The sequence below is a fragment of the Narcine bancroftii genome, chromosome 3 (genome assembly GCF_036971445.1).
Source record: "Narcine bancroftii isolate sNarBan1 chromosome 3, sNarBan1.hap1, whole genome shotgun sequence".
Classification (NCBI taxonomy): Eukaryota; Metazoa; Chordata; class Chondrichthyes; order Torpediniformes; family Narcinidae; genus Narcine; species Narcine bancroftii.
Genome location: NC_091471.1, coordinates 196,284,008 through 196,310,526, shown reverse-complemented (window position 1 = coordinate 196,310,526; position 26,519 = coordinate 196,284,008). Strand labels below are relative to the sequence as shown.

Genomic DNA, 26,519 nt, shown 5'->3' with positions numbered 1-26,519 from the left:
TTTGATGTTGTAGTATTGCTGACACTCACCTCTAGACAATCCTTCAGTCAGAACTGTGTCCTTTTCTGTTTCAGCTGTGATCTGCTTGGATTTCATGTCAGATACAGGAAGAAATTCAGTGATCAGATTCATGTGGAGATTCACATCTATCTCTGTGGATCTCTCATTGTGTGCTTCATTCTGGGTCATTGCCCTGGATAACGTATCAGCTAACACAATAAGGTTCCCTGGATTATAAACCAATTCAAAGTCAAAATGTTGCAGCTTCATCATCAGTCTTTAGATTTTTAAGGACATTTCAGTGAGATTTTTCTTGATTATTGCTATTAATGGGTTGTGGTCTGTTTCTGCCATGAATGTTGGTATACCATACACATAACTGTGGAATTTCTTGAGTCCATAGACCAGATCTAGACACTCTTTCTCGATCTGTACATATCAATATTCAAATGTTGTCCTCGTCCTTGATGCACATGCTACTGGCTTCCAATCTTCTCCCACAGCCTGAAGTAGTACAGCACCTACTCCATCTTTTGAAGCATTTATAGATAGTTTTGTCCTTCTGGATGTGTCAAAGAATGTGAAAAGCACTGGTTCTGTAGTTAGAATGGTCTTCAGTCATCCCCATTCTTCCTTGTGGTTGTCCATTTAAATTCACATTTATCTTGTAAAAACTTCCTTAGGTACGTTGTTTTGGAAGACAGGTTTAGAATGAACTTACCAATGAAATTCATCATTCTCAATATGCGTTTTTTGTCAGTTGGCCTGGGCATCTCTAAAATTGCTTTAATCTTGCTCGCCTGGATCCACACGGGCCTCTGATAGCTTATCTCCCAGAAAGGTGATTTCCTTCACACCAAACTTTGATCCATACTTCTGGATGCATTATAGCACTTTGATAAGCATCTCGTGTTGTTTTTGTGTAGGATCATAGCATAATATTATTAATAATCCCCATAGGGTCATGTCATCCATGTAAACATGTACCCCCACTTATGCTTTCTGTGATGTGCTCCATTGTCCTGTGGAACACTTCCGGAGCTGAGGAAATTCTAAAAGGCATCCTCTGACAGGAGTATTGGCCAAACAGTGTATTAAATATACAGTATTTTGTGCTATCATCTTGCAGTTTTATGCAGAAGTCCTGGGGTACATCCAATTGAGTGAAAAACTTTCCACTGACCATCCCACTTGTCATTTTATCCCTGGTTGGAATCTGATAATGTTCCCTCTTTATATTGGCATTCAAGTCTTTTGGGTCCATGCACAAATGCAGCTCACAATTCTTTTTGACACATACTATTGAATTCACTCATTCTGTGGGCTCCTCCACTTTCTTTATGACCCATAGTACCATCATTTGGCTGAGTTTCTGCTTTAGCTTTTCTATTAGTGACGCTGTAACCCACCTCGGGACATGCACTACTGGTTGTGTGTCCTCTTTTAACTGTATCTTATAGGTGAATGGTAGAACTACAAACCCTTTGAAGATGTCTGGAAATTGATCCAGTATTTCCTCTATGCTGTTCCATGCATTGACACTGTTAATGTGGGACACCCTCTTGGCTAGGCTTAATTTTTCACATACTTTGTCACCAAGCAGTGATTAATGTCCATCTGGAACAACTGTGAAACTGAGGTGGTCCTCTTTATCTTTAACTTTCACCTTGAGTTTACATGTACCTTTCATGTCGGTGCACTATCCATTGTAAGCTTTGAGCTGTACAGGATTTTCATGGATGTATGGCATTGCCCTGATGTCACGCTCAGAGATAAAATTAACCTTTTCCCCTGTGTCCAGCTTGAAAGGAATATTTGCTCTATTTGTATGCAATGACACAGTCCACTTATCCTGCTTGACTGTTCATGCTTGGCTGTTCAATGTCTGTTGGTTTTATAGTCTTTCTGCACTAGTATAACCATATACAGCACAGAACAGGCCAATTTGGCCCTACTAGTCCATGCCGGAACAAATCCCCTCCCTCCTAGTCCCATTGACCAGCACCTGGTCCATACCCCTCCTCCTGTCCCCTCCATGTAATTATCCAGTCTTTCCTTAAATGTAAATAACGTTCCTGCTTCAACAACCTCCGCCGGCAGCTTATTTCACATCCCAACCACCCTTTGCGTGAAGAAATTTCCCCTCATGTTCCCTTTATAATTTTCCCCCTTCAATCTCAAACCATGCCCTCTGGTTTGAATATCCCCCATTCTTAATTGAAAAAGCCTATCCACGTTGACTCTCTCTGTCCCTTTTAAAATCTTGAACTCCTCCATCAAATCCCCCCTCAATCTTCTACGCTCCAGAGAAAAAAGCCCCAGGCTGCTCAACCTTTCTCTGTAACTCAAACCCTGACATCCTGTCAACATTCTCGTGAACCTTCTCTGCACTCTCTCTATTTTCTTTATATCCTTCCTATAATTTGGTGACCAAAACTGCACACAGTATTCCAAATTTGGCCTCACCAATGCTTTGTCCAAATTCATCATAACATCCCAACTCTTGAATTCAATACTCCGATTTATGAAGGCCAACATTCCAAATGGCTTCTTCACCACTCTATCTAACTGAGTATCAACTTTGAGGGTACTATTTACCATAACTCCTAAATCCCTTTGTTGCTCTGCACTCCTCAATTGTCTACCATTCAATGTATATGACCTATTTAGATTTGCCTTTCCAAAATGCAACACATCACACTTATCCGTATTAAATTCCATCAGCCATTTTTCAGCCCACTCCTCTAGCTTTTCTATATCTCTTTTTAAGCTACAGTAATCTTCCTCACTGCCCACAATACCACCAATCTTTGTATCATCTGTAAACTTACTTATCCAATGAAGAGAACATACGTCAATGAAGAGAACATCACTGGGAGCAGCTTCTTCTATAGCATGTACAGTGTGTCTGTTTTCACTACTGTTTTTTTCCCTTTGGAAAAATATTGCTTTTCATAGTGATTCGGTCTTTTGCACTTTCTACATACTTTTCCATAGGCTGGGCATTGCTTTGGTGCATGTTGAGTGCCACAATGTTTACAAATGAATGTCTCTCCACCTTTTTATTGTTTCCTATATCTCATCTTTCATTTATGTGCATGTCCAGACACTATGGCTACGTCTATGCCTTCACTTTCACCGACTTCTGCAGAATCATTGAACTTTTTTGGTGTGCTGCAGAGCTAATTCACTGGCATGCATATCTTCACAGCTTCACCAAAGGTAAGCTCCATCTCTCGCAACCTCTCTCTCACTTTCTTGTCAATAATCCCGAACACAATCTTGCAGCAGTCTGAAATTGCATGTGCTTTCTTTTCAAGTCCATTAAAAAAGTATCAAAGCTCTCTCCCTGAAGCTGCATGCACTAGTGAAACACGTTCCTCTCAAACATTTCATTTTTCTTTGGTGAACAGCGTTCACCAAACATCTCGATTATCTTGTCGAATTTGCCTTGGTCATCTGCTCGAGCAAAAACTAAGGTTAAAAACCTTTAGTGCAATCTTCAAAGCATCAGATTTCCTCTCAAGTTCAATGGCTTGCAAGTACAGCATAAAATTGTTCTTTGAACACCCTTCACTCATGGTCAACATTTCCAGTATAATTTACAGTATCAGAAGCCTTTCACTGTCCATGTTTTCTGCTGCTATTGACTGATTCTCACTCTGCACACTCCTGGTGTTTCTTTCACTCCTGGTACCATGTGATGTTTCTTTGATTGAAATAAAGAAACTTTGGTTCTTTTTTAACAACTATATTTTATTAGCTACTGTACTCACGACCTCATGGAGGCATCCATTTTGAATCTACTCCTAGCTGCAACAACTCCTCTCCCGCTCCCTCTAGTGGTCAGGATTATCACTAGTGTTCTATCATTATAAGAGAGAGGGAGAGAGAGATTGAGAGAGAGACAGCCAGACAGAGAGAGGCAAGGAAATGTGTCTCATGGACTAAGATCAAAATGAGTGAAGAGAAAAGGGAAGTGTTTGTTGGGGTCAGGTAACTCAAATTTAAAATAAAGTGCTATTTAGTAAAGTAGTAAATGGACCAAATGGCCTGATGTCAGAGTAGCCAGTGTGTACTTGGCAGGTCGTATGTCTGTTACGGCACTGATATCCCAGTTTACACATACAGGTAAGGGCACGACCTCGACATATCCTATTTCTAGGCCTTAACATTTGTAGAAATGCACATGTACATATGATCTCTTTTGGTTTGAGGACTTTCATCATCAATAGTGTTAATGATGAAGAAACATTTGTTTTCTTTTCAACTCTGAGTCATAAGCTTACTGACTCCTTAAGGCAGAAAAAACAGAAGCACAAAAATACAAGAAATGAAACTGCTAACTCTTCCCACGGCCCTTCAATCCATTCAAAAAAATATGACAGATTAGATTTTCATTGCTCAGCCTCCACAACTCATGAAGGATAGTCCAAAAATCTGCTCATACTTAAGATACAAAAGGACTCAGGCTCTGCAGCTCTCTGGAAAAGTGTTCATCCTTAGAAGCAAAGATTCCTCCTCATTGCAGTATTATATTGCAAACTCCTATTCTGAAATCATGTCCCTTAAGACTCGACTTCCAAATGTTCAAACACTAACTCCCACAGCTACTTCGACAATATTTCTTCACATCCAGTCCACTGCATGGACTCTATTCCTTTCTCTCAATTTCATAATCTCCATCAACTCTTCTCCCAAGAGGAAGTCTTCCAGTCCAAATCATCTGATATGTCCTCCTTCTTCCACAAGCATGGCTTCACCTCCACCATCATCAATTCAGCCCTTACCTGTATCTCCTCCATTTCCCACTCATCTGTCCTGGCCCCCTCTGCCCCCAGATGTAACAAACACAGGATTCCTCATCCTCACCTATCACCCTGCTCACCTCTAAATCTTCCCCTCTCCTCCCCTAGCTGCCTTCTGAAGGACTCTTCCCTCCATGCCTCCCTCATCCACTCATCCCTTTCTATTAATCACCCCCTTGGCACGGTCTCCTGTGGCCGCAGGAAGTGCCGAACACGCGCCAACACCTTCTCTCTCACCACCATTTGGGACCCCAAACAGTCCTTTCAAGAGAAGCAACACTTTACTTGTGTATCTGTCTGGGTCATTTACTGCATTTGGAACTCCCAATGTGGCTTTCTCTACATTGGAGAGACTGGACACAGACTGGGAGATCACTTCACTGAGCCCCTTCGCTCTGTCCACATCAGTGATAGAGATCTCCCAGTGGCCAACCATTTCTGTTCTGCGCTTCACTTCCATGCTGACATGTCAATCCATGGTCTCCAGTTATGTCATACCAAAACCACCAATAAATTGAAGGAGCAACACTGGGCACTCCAAAAACAGATGGCATTAACATCGACTTGTCCGTTTTCTGCTAGCTTACTCCTTGCTCTCCCTCCCTTCCCATTCCTTCTGCTTTCTTTCCTCCAGCTTTCCACCCCTTCCCTCTCCATTCACAGTCATCCCCCCTCCCTCTCCTTGCTGGAGTGCCCTCCCTCCCTATTATCTTCTGCCTGTAGGACTGTGGTGCTCCCCTACCCCTCCCTCCCACCATTTTGTTCAGGCACCTGTCCGCATTGTCATATCTTGATGAAGGACTCAAGCCCGAAACATTGGTTTTGTATCTTTATCTTTGCTACATAAAGTACACTGTTTGACCAGCTGAATTTCTCCAGCATTTTGCTTTTTCTTCAACCATGGTGTCGACAGACTTTTTTGTTTTACTTCACAAGATTAGTTGTTTTGTGGCAGCACCACAGTGAAAATATGGCTATAAATTACATTTCAAAATAAATAAATAGTTTCTCCATCTTTGTGATTTTATTTCTAAGGATTGTATGCCCATTAAGAACACAAATCACTGGGTTATAGTGGGGTCACTATGGTTATAGCTTGAGTTATAATGGGTTATAGCTTGAGGTTGAAAGAAGACTCACACACCAAGGAAGTGTAATCAACAAGGACTTTATTGGGCTGCAGCTCTATCTTTTATAGGCAGTTGGCCGTGTCACCACTAGGGTGTGGCTTGAGCGGAGCCAACTGCTGATTGGATGTCTCGGATGCACGGGCCCAAATTGGACCCCCTGCAGTCCGCTGGCAGTGATTGGTCAATTTGACTGCTATTCCTGCAGCCTATGGAGTGGGTGTCTCATCCTGCGTGCTGTCTTCCTGATCATCGTGTTTGACAGCCTTTTGCTGTTTCAGCCCACAGAGCGGGCCGCGGGCCTCCGCGGGGTATTAATTTAATTTAATTTAGAGATATAGCTCTGAAGCAAGCCCTTCTGGCCCACACCACCCAAATACACCAATAAGGCCAATTATCCAATTAACCCAGAGGTTTTTGTAACATGGAGGAAACTGGAGTACCAGAAGGTCATTTAACAGAATCTAATTAATAGATGTGTCAAAGGTGAGATGTTTGTAGAACTAGGTGATTCATTACATTTTTCACCACTGATGATGTGAGCAGTTATCTACGTACTATAAATGAAGGTATTAGAGAGAATGAAAACAGGTTAATTATTTAGATAAAAGATTAGAATGAATGATATGTGCCACAATCTTTGATAATGATCCAGAAAAAAAACAAAGCCTGACAGATCTTAAGGTCAATGGTGGATATTCTGAAAGTGTTGAATCGTTAAGGCCTCTCATGGTATATTTCAAGAAACATGTAAACTTGCATATGATTCATATTGCACTCGAAACAGCAAGTGCAGAAAAATTTTGAAAGGAACTAAACTTCATCATTGAAGACTCTCCCAAACAATATTTGACATGGACAAGATGGATTCTTTTGGAAGAGGATGCTTTCCGAGAGAATGAGAAGCCTGCTCCATTTGTCAAGTCAATATTCATCTCCATGGAGACAATACATGAGATAATGATGCACTTACACCACTATAATTTATTTTTATGTATCTTCAGCCAAGAGTTAAAAGTTCTCTTTTAAGACAAATATGTCATCCACTAACTGTGATCACAGCAACAAAACACACTGGAAGCTTGAAATTATTATACATTCTTCCATTAAACAAAATCAAATTATTACCTGCCACTAATTTCAGGTTGCAAATGGGAATATTACTGTTTCATTTTACTGTGGTGTGTCAAGTAACATTGTTATATGCTACTCAATCTAAAACAAAAATGACTATTTTTATTGTTCTAGGAATTTACTTAGCAATTAACAGCTATGATTTTCAGTGAGCCGTTAATGACAAATATCTCAAGCGTAACACAGTAAAAGCCTTTGGTAAGCTTACATGAAATGTACATTATCCAAGCAGCTACACATAGCACTTTGTTCTGAACACAAGAGTCAGGAGCAATGAATATTAGAAATATGTTAACATCCCAATAAGAACTGCACTGACTACTAACTCCATAACATGAAAAACTTCCACCTTTCCATTGATACAAAATCATAAATTATTTGATCACTGGTATATGGCAAGCAAGTAAATTGAATAAAGGATATGCTGCATTGAGAAATGCTACATGATCCACTTGATTTTTCATCAGTACAATAAAACAAAGATCAGTAAGAATTATTAATTCTTCTTGAGCAGTTCTCTTGATTATAATTCTACTCTTCCTCAAATTATTTAAACTAATTACATTTGGTTAATAAAGGTTAAAAGAAAAGTCACTCTCAGATATCACAGTTGTGGCACTACACTGAATTCTGTAGGTAAGCCACACAGCATTGCTTTGAAGCTAATATAATGTTCAAATGGAATATAACAGTTCCTAAACACAGATTCACCAGCATTCAAACCACAACTTGAAGAATTCCATTGTGAAGAGATTACACATTCACTGGAATACTTTTTAAAAAAATTTACATTCAATTCCCAGTTGTTGAGGTGGTTATGAAAGTTTCCAAAGTAATACCAGATGCTCAGTCAATTTTCAATATGGTGAATGCAAATAGTTTTAAGTATAGCTGGTCCAGATGTGTGTCTGTTGAAATGATTATCCAGTCATTATCTCAGTGACAGCTGCCTTGTGTTCCTGTATGGATCAATATCTATACCCAGGAATTAGATTTCAGCTTCTTTTACATAGTGGTTCAGCAAGTGGAACCACTGGCTCAACTTCATATGTGGCCTGCACATATTCCTTATGGTGGCATGGGTTTCTTCTAGTTGCTCCAGTTTACTCACACATCCTAAAGATGTGGCAGTTGTTAGGTTGGCTGATCACTATAAATTACCCTGAATGTGTAAGTTAGTGGGAAAAACTGAGGTGAGTTGATGAGAATACAGGATGAATAAAAATAATACAGGATTCATCTAAATGGATAGTTGATGGTTGGCAAACTTGTCTCCACGCTATATTTCTCTATGACTCATTGACATAGTTCTTAAATAGAGCATAATCTAGATGATGACTCCTGCTGTTAAAATAGAAAAGAATTGCCTTTTTGAAGATCTTTTCACAACCATAAAATGTCATTAAATCAATTAAGCGCTTTTGAAATGTATTCTCAGTGTAACACAAGAAACTTTAGCCAATTTGTATGAACAAACTCCCACAAGCAGGAATCGGACAATACCCAAATAATTGGGGTGCCACAGTTAGCGTAGTACTGAGGATAATGCTATTATAGTGCCAGTGACCTGGGTTAGAATCCAACACTGTCTGTAAGGAGTTTGGATGTTCTCCCTGAGGCTTGCATGAGGTTTCTCCAGATTTTTCAGTTTTCAATCATTTTCCTTCCTATCACCCTTCAAAAACGTATGGGGTTTGTAGGTTAATTGGTGTATTTGAGTGGCACAAGCCTGTGGACCAGAAGGGCCTGTTACTTTGATATAACTCTGTATTAAATTTTAAAAATCCATTTGATGGATGCAAGTGAAATAGTAAATCTTGAACAAAATATTCCTCAAAGTTAATATTCATATTATAACATAAGGTTTCACAGATTGTTCCCATACAGTATTTTATGGTTTAAGTTTTCTTGAATCTGTTATGAAAAACTTAACAGACGACAAACGTACCTTAATTTTACTTGTTTTCCCTCCTGGATATTCCTTCTCATCCAATGCTAACCATCGCTGCATAAACTTCATTACAACTGGATCATCGTAATCAACAATTTGAAATCCAGACACATTGGCTCCGCCATATTGAATTTTTGACAAGTCTCCATCTGTAAATCCCTGCAGCAGATAATAAATGTCATAGTTGAAAGTGTATCTTCATTCCCAACAAAAATTACATGGCGCTGCATAGCATGAAATAAAGACCAGGCAGTTTCTCACCCCATTAATGCTACCCAAGTAACATCACATTAGAAAGAGGCTCTGATAGCTCAGTGGTTAGAGCACTGGTCTTGTAAACCAAGGGTCACAAGTTTTGTATTTAATGAAGATTTAAATCTCAGCAGTATACAAGAACTTACACAGGAGACTCTCTCACACTGTTAATATTCTGATCATGGCAATGTTCTATCTACAGTCTTAATTTTGGATCTATAGTCACTCTGTTGTAATTCAACAGTCACATGTTTGTACTTTCACACTTTCCAAATAATATTTATAGTTATCCTACAGGATCAGTAACCCAAGCATTCCTGTCTAATTTTTGGTGAGCTGGGATGATAAAATGCAAAAGTGAAAGTCTGTCTACTCAGAATGAGTTTTACATACAAGGCAGGCTTGAATAAGCAACTGCAGTCTACACATGAAATGGCTTGGCAAACAAGACAGATGAGACCATGGAGCATTCATGGTTTTGTGAATATAATTAGATTGAAATTTTTTTTTTTATTGTTTCATTTTAAATTTGCAAGCCTCCCTTTGTCTGACTCTTGGTTTGTAAGCTTATAGTAATGTGATGTGAGTTTAGCTCTTAAACAAGCAAGATGCCTAGGCATTTAAAGTGGAAAACAAGTTGAGATAAAGAAAGACCCTACTGAGTCAGATCCTTTGAAGCCATTCAGGCAAAATTGCACAAAATCAATACTAAGTGGCTTTTCTGCTCAGGAGGTCACCACTCCATATTAGATTTGTACCCAAGCTGAAGTGATGAAGTGATGACCTTCCTATTTACTGAATTCCCACCTACCATAAAGCTGAGGCACTCTACAAAGCTCCGGAAAGCAGGAGGGGCTGCACAGTGGCACAGCTGGCCAGCACAGTGGTAGGTTCTGCTGCCCTATGGCTTCAGGAACTAGTATTTAATCCTGATCTTTGGTGCTGGCTGAGTGGTGTTTCCTAACCTCTCTGTGACTGGGTTCCTGCCATATGCCAAACAAGTGCTGGGTGGTCGGTCAATTAGTCACTGTAAATTGTCCCTAGTGTAGGTGGGTAGCAGGAGAATCAGAGGAGGGAGGTGGATGTGGACTAGAAAGGAAACGAAATGCAGTTGGGTTCCAGATTGTCGTCTTGGATGCAGAGGCTAAAGGACCTGTTTCAATGCTGTACAAATTCATAGTGTCCCTGGATTTAATGCAGAACTGAGGGGTGAAGTTGGAGATTCTGTGCTGCTGTAGGACTCAGGCACAGAAGTCCAAGGCATCCTTTCATATTCTCTGCACCTGGATAGAAATAATTTGCTATCCTATCATCTATCTACCATGGTGTTCCAGGCCATTATCAATTCTACGAGATGTGAAAAGGAATAATTAATTAATTGTTACATCTCTACTTGGTCAATTTCTGTTGAATTATGAAAGAAAAAGAATGGAGTTTAGAGCACACAATGCAGCTATTGCCTGATGTGTAATGGACCAGGATTTGTGGTTGTCATTCAGTTCAGGGACTGGCATTCCCATTCCACATCTCGGCTCATGATTCTTTCCATAGCTAGGATGGGCTGCTAATGGCAGAAAAGATGAAAGAGATGACTGCCTTAACAGATTGACCGAGGAGAAACTGAATAAAAGTGGCACAGTTAGCTTAGAGGTTAGCACAATGCTATTACAGCGTCAATGACCCGGGTTTCAATCTGGTGCTGTCTGTAAGGAGTTTGCACATTTTCCCCAAATCCGTGTGGGTTTCCTCCAGGTGCTCCAGTTTCCTCTTGCCCTTCAAAGCATATGGGAATTGTAGATAGGTTAATTAGCATATTTGGGCATCACAAACTCATGGGCCAGAAGGGTCTTACCATACCATATGTCTCATGTTTTTGAAAAATCTAAACTTAAAACTGACATTTCTTATGAGTTTACAGAAAGCAATGAGTGGAATTTTTAAAAAATATAAGTGATTGACTTTCTTTGCACCAAATTTAATACTTGATTTGGATCTAGTTCAGAGCCCTTACCTTTTCCTAATGGAAAATTAAACTATCAGGTCGCTTACTATTCTATCCATATTTGGAGCAATGGATTCTATTACTCCACAGTTCACTTTAACCAATTAGATATCATTAAATCTTATGCAATGGCATTTAGACTTCCCAAACTTATTTCACTTTGAATCATTCTCAGACTCCAAAGCCTGACCAGATCAGATGGAATTCAAACCCTAGTTAAGAATCAATCCATTCAGCTCAGTAACAAATGAGTTGTCAAGCATTTAGCTGTTGAAATTATGTTCCACAATAACATAAACAGCAACTTTTTTTCACAAAATAAAAAAAAGTTCATTATTTATTGTAAACATGGTTAGAAAAACCAACATGCTCTTATATGGATGCTGCATTCAGCTGGAATTAGGGGATGGGCGACATGGTTAGTGCAACACTGTTACAGCGCCAGTGACCAGACTCAGATCCACCACTGTCTGTAGAGAGCTTGTACATTCTCCCCATGTCAGATGATGTTTTCTCTGGGTGTTCCTATTTCCTCCAGCACTCCAAAGAATGATGGAGTTTGGAAGGTTAATAGGTCACATGGGTGTAGTTGAAGGGTCTAATCTCATCGACATACACCAGGGATCATAGCCCTCCAACCCCTCCTTCAAAATAGAACTTTCATCCACCACCTTTGCTGGGAGATCATTCAGTATTCTCACCATCTTCTGAGTGAAGAAGTTCCCCTTATCATTCCCCTCAAACATTTCACCCTAAAGCCACATGATCATGAAAAGAATATACAAACACCTTATAGACAGCTATAAGCATTTCTACATTAAAAAAAATTAAATAGCTACTGGTTACACATTTGACTTCCACTAAAGGTTAATATGTATGGGAAACACAAGCTCATAAAACTTGACGGATGGGATTTGATATTGAGGAGCCCTCCCTGTTGAATTGTTCCTTGCATCTATTCTTAAAGGAATAAGCATTTAAGAATTAGTTTACATTAATCATTTGTAGATCCACGTTTGTGGTCAGCAGAGCCAATGAGCATCTTTTGTTATTCTGGGCAATATAGATTCAGGACGGGAATCACCATTGTTACAGAATCCATTTTTCTTCCAATATCACCGACTAACAGAAAAACAAGCTCTGTCTTGAATATCTCAAGGAATGCCAGGATCAAACATAATCAGGCCCCAAATTATTTTTTTAACTTTTGAAATGGAATTTTAATCACATTATTTTTCTACTCTATTCTCATGATTGGTCCTGTGACTGTTCCATTAAAAATATTCTTAGTACCTGTTGATTTTAATAGCTATTGTTATGAACAAATTCTGACCAGATATATATAACCAATTAGGAATAATTTTTCTCTGAATCTTAGCACAGTACTGGAGGTCCACATGGTTCACTATTACATTTAATTCAAAGTATTGATTGTGCAATTCATGTTTAAAAAAACTTGCTTCATTTTTCAAATAATCCTTTCAAAAAACATCCAGAAGAATTTTTTTTAAATCACAATTTGCATATTCACTAAATTAAGCTACTTATTTTAATTCTGCCAGCTCTTACATTTTCAAAATTAAGATTTTCTTTGGCAAAGGAGCCAAAAGTGACTCCAAAAACAAACCACTTGAGGAACTCAGTGGGTCAAGCAGCATTCGGGGGGTGGGGGAGATTTGTGGGGGTAGGGGAGAAGGAGTAATTGCCGATGTCTCGGGACCCTGCATCTGGTCTGGGATGAAGAGGGAAAACAGCCAGTACAAAGTGGAGAGCAGAAGGGTATGACAGAGGTGGCAGCTGATCCACCAAGGGATGAGGTCCTCCAAGGGATGATGGGCAGAAGGAACCATGGGTGGGAGGGGAAAAGGTGGAGTTGCAGATGGATACTAATGGGTGATAGGTGGAATATGACAGAGAGAAGAAAGGGGAAGATTTAAGCCAGGTGGGGGAGGGGGAGCATGAAGGTGGAGGCAGAGGTGGGAGTGACTATGAGTGCTGGAATCTGACAAGGAGGGTGATAGTGGAAGCTATCCTCTCTCTCTTAAAGGCAGATGGACCCAAATGGGGGAGAGGAACAAGTGGATAGGGTATGGGAAGGAGGGAAATGGAACCAGGAGAGGAAGAGGTAAATATGGATCATGCAGGGCTGGAAGGGGAGAGGGCATGGGAAAGGGAACAAAATTGGAAGGACTAGAGATGGATTAAAAAGAGAAAGAGGGAGGAACACAGAAGGGAACAGTTACCTGAAATTGTATGAACATTGAATGCTCTTCTGAGTTTTCTTTTTCTTTGTCTGCTTCCATTTATTACCCAACTCCACCTCCACCCTACCACACCTGGCCCCACTTGCCCATCATCCTTCTCAACATCAGTTACCAGCACCCATCTCAACTCTCCTCTTTGTACCAGCTATCTTCCCTCTCCACTTGCCATCCTGATGCAGGACCTTGACCCAAATGACATTCCTTTCACCCACTTATGCTGCTTGACCTGGTGATTAACTCCAGCAGTTTGTTTTTTAACTAAGATATTGACATTTCCAAGTCTTAGTTCAGACTGCGAAGACATTCTGTTTGCAGCACTGTTCAGTTAATAAAATGATAATTCAATTTTTAAAAAATTCTAAAAAATGAAAATATAATCATTTGCAATTTGTTCATTTTGAACTCAGTCAAGAGCTATGTCACACTAGAGATTACCATTTAAAAACTAATTGTTTCCAATTGAATATGTAAGGGATAATGGAATGTGAGGAGTCAAGCAAGTGCTAATTAAGAAAGAATTATGATGGGTTAAATAAGGGTGAAGTAAGAATGGAATGTGAGGAAGGGTTAAGCAAGTGTAATAAAATAAGGGTCTTCAAAAACAGGATAGCAAGTAGATAGATTTAGCAAGTCCTGGGGGTTGATTAATGAGTAAGAACAAAGACATGACACTTCCTGATAAACAAGTTTGCAGAAAGGCACATAAACCGATAAGAAGTTAGAATACACGTAGGCAGAATTACCTAATGAAAACCTAATGCCTCACAGTTTGGCGGGCAGCAACCTCCTTTGAAGAAGACCGCAGAGCCCACCTCACTGACAAAAGGCAAAGGAGGAAAAACCCAACACCCAACCCCAACCAACCAATTTTCCCCTGCAGCCGCTGCAACCGTGTCTGCCTGTCCCACATCGGACTTGTCAGCCACAAACCAGCCTGCAGCTGACGTGGACTTTTTACCCCCTCCATAAATCTTCGTCCGTGAAGCCAAGCCAAAGAAAACCAATCCAGGAGGCAGAAGAATGTTAAGGGGGAAGGTACTTCTGTACTGAAATGGAATGTATAAAAAATTGGGTAAGCCCCAGTATCTGTGTGTATTCCCAGGGTAAGGGGAAGCACCCAACTTTGCATTGTTGTAAAATAAATGTTCTTTGTTCTCAATTTTTGTCTCGAGTGAAATCTGTAAAGACATCTCTGCTTTTCACAACTTGGGGACTCGTCCGGGATCACATTCCCTCCGCCTGACGACGGGGGTAGGTGCACCCCGGCTGATTCAGCTGGACTCCTGGATGACGGGTAGCTGGTCAGTGGACGAAGCGAGTGATATCCGAGAAGAGGTATTGAGAACAAACGACGGGAGGATGTTAAGGAAGCACGCTAGGAATAGCTACTAGATTTCAGTAAGAGGAATTTTATTTTCCTGCCAATGGAAATGGAGCCCAGAGAATATGGGAGGAGGAAGTAGCAAGGGAAAAAAGTCCTAAAGAAGGACAGGAGGATAAAATCCAATTGGAGTGCGGGGAAAACCCGTGAGAAGGATAAGCAGACCATGGTCAGGTATTGTTGTCAGGAAAGGGTTAAGAATCTGATAAAAGAGAGTTTGGTATATTGGCCAAAGTTCGGATCTGACGAGGACTGGATGTGTCAGAAATTGAACATCCTGTTCTACCAAAATCAAGGAGAAAATACCAAGAATAGGGAATATGCAGCCTGTTGGCTTAGTGGATCGACTAATCAGATGATTTTGGACGAGAAGAAACTTAGAAACAAGAAGGATGAGGAACCTTCTGCCCCTGAAATAAAGGGATGGGATGTGTTACATTCCCTTCCTCCACCTTATGTTTCCCCTGTGCCAGCTCCCATTCCTCCTTTTCCCCTATGTTTTACCCTTCTTTACCTTCCCCTCCTCCTCCACAGTTAAAGAAAGAAGGAGAAAGTAGGAGTGGTAATGAGGACTCGCTCACAGAGTGCAAGATTACTGCCTCAATTGACATGAGAGGGAGGAGATAAGCCAGAAACTAACTGGATGAGACCTTTACGGGAGGTTCCCTTGGGAGGGGGTCTCAGATTTGTAAACGTGCCTTTGACTAGTACTGAGGTGCGCAATTTTAAAAAGGAAATGACCTCTTTGGGGCCTAATATATATACCTGGGATGAATTAATGTCTATCTTTAAGGCTCTATTTACTTTGGATGAGCGTGGAATGATCCACCAGGCAGGGATCAGAGTCTGGGATAGGGAACACGAAGGGGGGCCAGGGGCGATACCTGGAGAAGCTAAATTTCCCCTGGTAAACCCAAATTGGGATAAGACTACTAATGATGGTCGCACGCGAATGGATGAGTACAGGATTAATATAATAAAAGGAATGAAGGAGTCTGTTCCAAAAGGACAGAACTTTAAGAATGCATTTGAGGTTCCACAAGATCCTGAGGAGACCCCCTCTGCATTTCTGACTAGATTACATGCGGCCATACAGCAATATGGGGGGTTGGTTATAGAATCCCCAGAAGGTGAACAGTTGGTATTGATGGGTTTTGTTACTAATTCAGCTCCAGATATCAGGAAGAAATTACAAAAAGACAGAGAATTGGCATGAACAGGGACTATCACAGCTTTTGCAGATCGCACAAAGGGCATACATCCGGAGGTCTGAAGAAAAACAGAAAGGAAAGGCTAAGATTTTGATGCAGGCAGTAAAGGAAGTTGTGGATGGAAAGCAAGGAAGTGTTAGGAACCGTGTGTCGGCTCCTGGATGTTGGGAGGAGCGCCGGGAGTGGGGAAGTAGAGACCAGAGCAGAGGTAGGGATAGAGGAGAATTCCGGGGATGGTGACCGTTCCCGGGACCCCGTGGAGACCCTGGCAGAAATTGGGAGAGGAACATTAGTTAGCTATTATTGTAAAAAGGAGGGACACTTTAAGAGGGAATGTCCGATGCGGGCCAGGGAGACGCGATCTTATGCATTGATGGAGGCAGATTATGAATAGGGGGGGGGGGGGGGTCACGGTTCTCAGCCAATGCATACCGTGGGGCTGCACGGAGAACCATTGGTAAATTTAAGTGTAGGACCCCACGGTGACAAAATGACTTTCCTAGTAGACTCCGGAGCAGCCCAGTCTAGTATTTTACGACAGCCCAAGGGTGTTACAACAGAAGGGACGGTGATGATTTCGGGGGTGGTGGGGGGAGAGATTTTGCGGTCCTTAAATTAAAGAATGTAAAGATACAAATGGGAGGAAAAATTGTAACAGAGGATATTTTACTAATTCCCCAAGCTGGGGTTTGCTTGTTGGGACGTGATTTACAGGACCAATTGGGTATCGGTACCAGACCACAGGGATCCAACCAGTTGCCTTTCTATCAAAGATTTTAGATCCTGTTTGTCGTGGTTAGCCAGAATGTGTGCAAGCAATTGCGGCCACTGCCATTCTAGTAGAGGAAGGACGCAAAGTTACGTTTGGTGCCCCGATGACAGTTCATACCCCTCACACAGTCCGCACCATTCTCTTACAACGTGCCGGAAGGTAGCTTACCGATTCCAGAATTTTGAAGTATGAACCAATCCTTGTGGATAGGAATGATTTGACACTAGTTACAAATAAAGATCAGAATCCAGGTGCCTTCTTCGTTTCCCCAGACTCTGATACGGTCCCCAATGATTTAGAACATGGGTGTCAAACTCAAATTCACAGAGGGCCAAAATTAAAAACTTGGACTAAGTCGTGGGCCAAACTAAATATTTATTGAAAATTTTCAACAACATCTGCATGTTTTCTCTTCTTTCAACGTATGTAAACTTTTTCTTATTAAAATAAATGTTTAATAATTTTTGGTTAAACTCTTTCCAGAAGAAGCATTAACAAATGAGAAATAAAATATTCAATAAATAATATTTCTCTATAGCCTTTGAGCTCCTTTTAAATGTATTTTTTTTCACAAGCCAACAAGTCAAAAAAATAACAACTTGCTTCAATGACAAACAGGTTTATTTTTTAAAATGATGAACATATAGTCTGCCTCCCACCTGTCTTGAAAGGACTTGTTTTCTGTCTTTCGTTTGGCCATTTTCCGCAAGGGGTTTATTACATGTGAGTTGGGCAACAGGTCGCAGATGCTAATGAAAGTAAAGAGAGGAGGTGGGGGCGATTAGCGGGTTGATGGGCCGGCGCCAACGCATTTACAAAGCATTCTGGGATTTGTGGTATTAGCTGTGCATGCGCTATACTGGCGCGGCGGCCAGCGGGCCAACTCTAATACATATTTGATATGATCTTGCGGGCCAAATATAATTATATCACGGGCCAAATTTGGCCTGCGAGCCTAAGTTTGACATGTGTGATTTAGAGGATGTATGCTGAGAAGTGATAGATTTACAGACTAAAATTATAGGTGATTTAAGCGATGAACCTTTACGAGAGGGTGAAAGATGGTTTATTGATGGATCTTCCCGCTGCATTGATGGCATTCATTACAGTGGGTATAGTGTAGTGGACGGGAATTAAGGAGTTGTGATTGAGGCCGGTACTTGGTCGGCCCAATCCTATGAATTGTATGCCCTCTGTAGAGCTCTCCAGGGTTTAGAGGGAAAGGTGGGCACAATTTATACCGACTCCAAGTAGGTTTTTGTTCTGGAATATACACCTTAGCCAAACAAAGTATTCAGGGATGTCCAATTTGTCAGCGAGTGAATAAGAAAGTAATACGCCATGTAATGCCTGGGGGTCGCGATATGGCCATACACCCGTTTCAATGAATACAGATTGACTTCACGGAATTGCCCAAGATAGGGGTCTATAAATATCTCCTAGTGATGGTGGATCTTACACCCCATGGCACCCCCAGAGTTCAGGCCGTGTCGAGCGGATAAATCAGACCCTGAAAAATCAACTCACTTGACTTCATGAGGAAACTGGCCTCTCCTGGATTAAATGCTTACCCCTAGCTTTAATCAGGAGTCGCACAGCTCCTCGTAAGGACCTTGCTGTCTCACCATATGAGATGATGTTCGGTCTTCCCTACATGGGCTTCCACACCGATTCCCCTACCCCTGAGGCTAATGACCAATATATATCTAAATATTTACAAGAGCTTTCCACTTCTTTGTATGACTTAAAACAGAAGGGATTATTAGCTCAAACCCCACTCTTGGACTATCTCATTCATTCCATTAAAGCTAGTGATTGGGTATATGTAAAAGGGTGGCAAGACTATAAACTAGAACCTATATGGGATAGCCCTTATTGTGTACTTTTGATTAGAGACACTGCAGTACGAACAAAAGAAAAGGGATGGACTCACGTGCAACGGGTTAAGCGCGCTAATCCACAGACTAAAGACGTTGATAATATCCCCTCCACTTGGCAAGCAGTCTCGCATTCTACTGGTCTGAAAGTCACGTTCCACCAGAAAAAAATTGTTATAATGTTATTTTTACTATTTGCGGTATTGTTTTCCTGCTGGTTCTCAGTTTTTGGGAAACCACCCAATTGTACACAATGTATTAAGTCCTCCTGGAATAGGGGCAGCATAGGTGATAGTTACTTTGAAGAGTGGACAAGTTTACCTTTAGAATGCAAACAGGGCACAGGTATAAAGTGCATTCACAGTGGGGTACCTTATTATGGTTTAATTTAGGATCCCAACATGGACCAGGGAAGCAGAACTGTCCTAGGGGAGTGGATTGGGTTTGCGTCCCGGCCCCTACGGGTATTAAAAAGACAAGTGCCAAAAATATGGTACAAAGAAGATGTTGGGAGAATTATAAGCAGAATATTAGTCAGGGGTATACCTGGAGTAGGAATAACGGGAATATATATGCTAATGCTCGCAGACAAGCTGCTACTCACCGGTTAGGTGACAATAAGTGGGTAGATTTAAGTCAACAAACAGCTGACTTGCTGGGGTTGAAGAATTGTTGGATTTGCGGAGGGCCAACTAAAGATGGTACCTGGCCCTGGCAAGGTGAGCCTTTGGATATATGGGAACTTCTATGCTTTAATGGTACAACAAATAAAATTGATCACCCCCCCCCCCCCCAAACTTGGCATCTTGTAAATCATCCATTGGGTGACAAATGCATTCGGAAGGCTAAAGACCGTCACTATAAGGGGGATTCCAGTTGTAAACGGCTTAAGCTGTTCAAGAATACTACAGCTGTTTGGCATCCTGCATCCCCTACCTGGTATTTCTCTATGGAAAAAGATTCGGATTGTGTGCTTTATGAGAGTATCAATGACACCAGTGACATATGGAACTGTTCAGGTAAAAACCCTTATTGGGGCATCCCCTCACTTCGGCAGATCTGGAACCAGACTATCCCACATGGATATGCACCAGAGGGTTTATATTGGATTTGTGGGAATATGGCTTATACCTTTTTAGAACCTGATTGGAGCGGCACTTGTTGTATTGGAATCATTCAACCTTCCTGCCTTTGCATGCTGACCACCACCTTTCCACCAAGCTATATATGCGCCTAATCCCACAATCTCCTCAGGATACTCGCCCAAAGAGAGAACTTAAAATTGGAAATTGGGGTGAAGACTGGCCCCCTGAACATATTATTTCATATTATGGCCCTGCTACTTGGGCTCAGGATGGATCATGGGGATATCGAACCCCCATTTATATACTAAATCGTTTGATCAGACTCCAGGCAGTTTTGGAAATTATCACCAATCAGACAGCAATGGCCTTAGATTTATTGGCTGATGAGCAGCCACAGATACGTGCTACAGCTTATCAAAATCGCCTGGGCCTCAATTACTTGTTGGCTGCTGAAGGCGGCGTCTGTGGAAAATTGAACCTTACCAATTGTTGTATGAAGATTGATGACAATGGCCAGGCTGTAAAAAATATTTTTTCAGGAATTCGAAAACTTTCCCATGTCCCGGTCCAGACTTGGCATCCTTGGTCCGGTATATGGTGGACTAAAATTTTTACTGGCGACTGGAGCTGGATACATATGGCCCTTATAGCGGCTGGGCTTTTTATTCTAGCCCTTATAATAATTCCCTGCTTAATGCCTTGTGTGCAGTGTTTAATTCAACGGGCCCTTCGCCAGGTCACTGCAACCCAAATGATGTATGCTTCCAAAACTCCATTTGATGATGCTGAGGCCGCAGTTCGTTTACTCACTCGCTGGGAAAAAGACCAAGCTTAAAAGAATACTGCCCGAATGAGGGTTTACTAAGCGTAGCTAAAGAAAAAGGGTGGATTGTAAGGGATAATGGAATGTGAGGAGTCAAGCAAGTGCTAATTAAGAAAGAATTATGATGGGTTAAATAAGGGTGAAGTAAGAATGGAATGTGAGGAAGGGTTAAGCAAGTATAATAAAATAGGGGGTCTTCAAAAACAGGATAGCAAGTAGATAGATTTAGCAAGTCCTGGGGGTTGATTAATGAGTAAGAACAAAGACATGACACTTCTTGGTAAACAAGTTTGCAGAAAGGCACATAAACTGATAAGAAGTTAGAATACACCGTAGGCAGAATTACCTAATGCTAAACCAATCCAGGGGGCAGAAGAATGTTAAGGGGGAAGGTACCTCTGTACTGAAATAGAATGTATAAAAAGTTGGGTAAGCCCCAGTATCTGTGTGTATTCCCAGGATAAGGGGAAGCACCCAACTTTGCATTGTTGTAAAATAAATGTTCTTTGTTCTCAATTTTTGTTTCGAGTGAAATCTGTAAAGGCACCTCTGCTTCTCACAAATACTTTGTAAACCTGTGAAGGAGTCCATGTGGCACCCTTGTTGTAAATGTCTGCAAAGCAGTATGCATTTCAATAATTAGGCATTATAACAAATATAACGAGATAAATATTCCTGACTCCCATATGGATATGCCAGATAACTTGATATGAATAGATAAAATCAATTCTTTAAAGTTTCTTGAGGCCTACTGTGAAACGCAAATGTCTGCAGATTCGTAATAAAAACACAATAATCCTGGAGAAACTCAGCAGGTCTTGTAGCGTCCACTGGAGGTAATGGAGTATAACCAATGCTTCAGGCCTGAGCCCTTCCTCAAGGTTCCTCCAGCATTCTTGTGTTTTTACTGGAGGTCTACTGTTAATCTTTTTATTGCCTTCCTGGAATTTTTTTTAATCCAGAGCTTGAAGTTGGCATCGAGTTGTCAGCAATTACACTTACATATCCCCAAACAGCCTGGGCCAATTCGAAACAGACAGACCTGCAGATCAAGCATTTTCATAATGCTCAATGTGTATCTGCTGGTTCAGCCAAGTGTCATCTCTATGCTATAGGATTCTATTTCATTTTGTAGGATACCTACCAGATTAGCAAGAATGTAATGGTATCCTTTAACATGTTTTCCGATAGTTATGACCTACAAAGAAGAAATTAAGAAGTTAGTTGGTCTTAAATATATTGAGGAGCAAATTTTCAGAACAAATATGAGGTTAATTACACTTAATACAATTCTTTCAAATGTCATAATAAACGTTTTCACTTTGGATTTATTACAAGATACAGAAAAAAAACCATTGACCATTAACGTCAGGTTCTGGCACATTGCTGACATCAGGACGTAATAATGAATTCACAAACATCCTTTCCTGTTTATGTCGGAATTGGTCAGTTCTGATGCAAGGACATCACAATGTTAACAATAACCCAGCTGGGCATGCTGTTGTCTTCTAAATTTCACAGTTCTGGCATTTGATGGAATTCCCCTTGAAGACTGTATTTCGCTGCACCATCTCCATCACTGACCATCATCATCTCAGCTTCCCACATATTCAGTGGTCAAGCTATCACCTCAAGAACATTGCAGGGGCCAAGCATAGAATGGGTGATCACAATCAGTGAAGATTTTTTTTCTACTTCTTCTCCACCATCTCCATCAATACTGTGAGGGCTGTGTTCTTAGTCCCCTGCTCTACTCACTTTACACCTACAACTGTGTGCTCAGTAAGATAATAACATCATCAACAAATTTGCCGATGAAACCACGGTACAGGGTTGTATAAAAGATAGTGATGAATCTGCATACAGGATGGAGATTGAAAACTTGGCTGAATGGTGCATCAATGAGAACCTTGGACTCACTGTCACCAAAACTAAGGAGCTGATTGCTGACTTCATGAAAGGAAAGGCAGAGGTCTACAATCCAGTGATAATTGCGGGATCAGAGGTGAAGAGGGTGAGCGCATTTAGGTTCTTGGGAGTCACTATCTTGGAAGATCTTTTCTGGACCCAACACACCAAAGGCATCATAAAGATAGAATGTCAGCACCTCTACTTCCTCAGGAGTTTGCGGAGGTTTGGTATGACATCAGAAACCCTGGTAAATTTCTATAGATGTGTGATGGAAAGTGTATTGACCGGCTGCATCACTGTCTGGTATGAGAACACCAATATCCCTGAGCGTAAAGCTTTCCAAAAGGTAGTGAACACAGCCCAAGACATTACAGGCTAAACTCCCCCCACTATTGAGTACATCTACAGGGAACACTGCCGTTGGAAGACAGCAGCAATCATCAAGGATTCTCACCACCCAGCACATGCTTTGTTCTCACTGCTGCCATCAGGAAAGAGGTATAGGTGCCACAAGACTCGCACCACCAGGTTCAGGAACAGCTGCTGTTCAGACTTCTCAACAACAGTCTCAATCAGGGACTAATTTAAGGGCACTTACTTGGTGCACACTATCGATTTTCTTTTCTCTCCATGTGTTGCACAGTCAATTTGTTTACATTCATTATCCATTTACAGTTCTTTCGATTGTTTACATGTTCACACTGTGTGCGGTTTATTTTTTGCATTACTAATTAATGGTAATTCTGCCACACCCACAGGTAAAAGGAATCTCAGAATGTGATGTTATGTATGTAATCTGACAACAAATCTGAAATCACAACATCTCTGAAATCACAGTATCAATGAACCTTCTGAAAGTGTGATCAGAAGATTCCTGTGGCCTTTCACTTTAATTCTCCTTCCCTCTCCCACTCATACCTCATCGCCCTCAAACTTCTTTTATGTCCCAATAAAGATTAATTCAAGTTCAAGGAACAATATCTCATCTTTTCATCAGGAACTTTACAGCCTTCTCCATTCAATCATTTTAAATAGTAATTCACATATTTCAATTAGTAACTCCTCTAGGTCCCTCGTTATCTTCTTCACTTTACAATGTCCTTCACGTCATCTCTTCTGGTATTTGATTTTTGACCAGCTTTATGTCATCTCTTCTGGTATTTGATTTTTGACCAGCCTATCAAAGGGCTTCTCTTTCATTCTTTCTTCTTTCTGCACACTTCTTTTCACCTTGCTACTTGCTTAATCTTCATGTGTCCCACATATATTGTGGCACACAAGGGCAGATAAGTCCCCAGGCCCTGTCAAGATATTCCCTTGGACCTTGGGAGGAGGCTTGTGCAGAAATTACAGGGGCTTTAGCCGAGATATTTAAAACATCCTTAGCCATGGTACGAGAGCATTGGAGAAAAGCTAATGTTCTTCCATTGTTTAAGAGAGGCTCTAAGAATAATGTGGTAAATTATGAGGGATATAGTTTGGGTAAATGAGAGCAAGCTTTTTCTACTGATGTTAAGTGAAACAAGAATTAGAGGACATGGGTTAAAGGTCAAATTCAAAACATTAGGGCAACTTCTTCAATCAGAGGATGTTGAGAATGCAGAATGAGCTGTCATATGAAGTGGTGGATGTGGGTTTGATTTCAACATTGAAGAGAAATTTGGTTAGATAGATGGATGGGAGGGGCAAGGGAGGGGGAAGGATTTATGGTCCAGGAGCAGGTTGATGGATCTAGGTGAAAAATTCATTTGGCATGGACTAGATGGATTGTGTAGTAATGTTCTATGATTCTATGATCTACCAACTTGAAATATTCATACCATTTCTTTCCTCTGTTGACCTGGCATTTTCTATTAATATTTCATGTTAGGTTGTAAAGAGCAAAACCAATTTTCTGTATTGATGTTGTCCTCTCAATTTGCATCCAAGGTCAGGTATATTAAGTAATGACATGGAGATTCCTAAAACAGGTTCATGCATTAATTTTAATGAATGAAAAATCAAAAGTAGAAGTGGTGATTTTTCTTCAAGTCCAGCCAGTGGCCAATCTCTTCACTGACCATTCAAATTCAGAGACCTTCATCTCTAATTTCAATCAGACCAAAATTGTTTTTGTTCCTGACATTTTTTCAAATTTGCTAATGAAAGATTACCAATCTTTTGAAAGCCACATTATTCTTTCAACCATTCACTTCCAAATTTAGTCGAAACAGAACAGTGGACAGGCAACCAAGTTGCTTCTGTGAATAATGTCATCCATTTAAATCTTGAATAAGTCTGCATGCCTCACTGATAAAATATACATTTTTGATTGCTTCATATTTAATCTAAAAGGTAGCAGAGACTGCTTCATTCAAAAGATTTCCAGAATATTGCTTGTGTATTATGGGGAGCAGGTGCCCACAGGCTTCCTTCTTCCCTGTCAATCATCAAAGTATCCAACTGATTCAAAGACACACTCTTAGAAAATCCCTGGGATACAAACGCACCTTTGAAAAATACAAAAATGCTAGAGAAAATTAAAAGGTCCCGCACCATTCATAGGGAGGCAAAGATATCCACACAGAAATACTGGAGGAACTCAGCATTGGGGTTTTATTCCTGGCAAAGATATCTAACCAACATTTCAGGCCTAGGCTCTTTGCCAATCAAAACTGTCATGATCATCTTGACACTGCTCTTCCCTCACTGCAAGAAATTCCAGAGTTGTGAACGCAGCTTAGACCATTACACAAACCTCCTCTACCCACTCCATAAACTCTGTCTACACTTCGCATTGTCACCGGAAAGCTGTCAACATGTCGAAGGACTTAACCCAGCCCTAGTCACATTTTCTTCTCCCCCTATCCATCAGGCAGAAGATACACAAGCTTGTAAACATAAACCTCCAGATTAAAAGACAGTTTTTTTTTTCCTGCTGGGATTACACTCTTAAATGGGCCTCTCATTGATAAACGACAATGCCCTTGCACTGGTTTAACTGTACTTTTCTTTATCCCTGGCACTTTGTCTTCGTAATATTGTACACCACATTCTTTGACTTACTGTAATACAACAGTCTTGACTTTTGTCTCTTATTACATTACCTTGTGTATTTATGTACGAGTTTTTTGGAATATTTTATTTAAGAATTTTAAAACCACATCCATGTATACATATTCAATAAAATTACAAAAGAAAAATTATGTGGTGTATACAAAATGCCCCATCCGTCCCTCCCTTCCCACCCACCTCCCCTAAAATATATCAAAGAAAGGAAAAGAGAAAGAGTTGGGAGAATGTCAAAAAGAAATACAAAGTCTCAATACTAATAATAATGGAACTGGGGTTAACCAGTCCTTCAAATTTTCAAGCTAATGTGTTATAAGTATGGGCTCCAATTTTTGAAAAAAAAATTAATACTTATTATGTAAATTATAAGTTATTTTCTGAAGTGGAATACAAGTATGCAGTTCAGCATGCCATCTCTCCATTCCATAAATATGTATCTGATTTCCAAGTAATAGCTGTACACTTCCTAGAAATAGCTAAAACTAGTCATAAAAATTCAATTTTATATATAGTTAACCTTCATTTAAGTCTAACCACTTTAATATTACCCAACCAAAATAGCATTTTTTGTCCTGTGGGAGTATAACCACTAATATTTTCTCCAAATAATTCCTACCTCTTACCCAGTGGTTCTCAACCTTTTTCTCTCCACTCACATACCACTTTAAGCATTCCCTATGCCATAGGTACTCTGTGATTAGTGAGGGATTGTTTAAGGTGGTATGTGGGTGGAAAGAAAACATTTGATAGCCATTGTTTTAATCGTACCCAATTGACTCATTATGTGCACGGTTTCATAACTCCAAAGGAAATGGGCCAATAACAAGTTTTCTCAAGCAAAATATTTTAGTAACAATTGGGTCTAGA

The 26,519-nt window shown here is 40.6% G+C and overlaps 1 protein-coding gene across 14 annotated transcripts in view; it reads right to left on the bottom strand.

Annotated features, from left to right (window-relative positions):
- Positions 1-26,519, bottom strand: part of gria2b (glutamate receptor, ionotropic, AMPA 2b) — a 202,664-nt gene that overhangs the window by 59,903 nt on the left and 116,242 nt on the right. For 8 of the 14 annotated variants that reach the window (XM_069926208.1, XM_069926210.1, XM_069926211.1 and 5 more), the window contains 3 exons: positions 21,835-21,888; positions 18,839-18,925; positions 9,018-9,179 (listed from right to left, as the gene is read on the bottom strand). In XM_069926208.1, coding sequence (XP_069782309.1) covers positions 9,018-9,179; positions 18,839-18,925; positions 21,835-21,888 — 303 coding nt within the window. The remainder of the gene's footprint in view (positions 1-9,017; positions 9,180-18,838; positions 18,926-21,834; positions 21,889-26,519) is intronic. The other 6 variants (XM_069926222.1, XM_069926213.1, XM_069926214.1 and 3 more) reach the window with 1 other exon arrangement.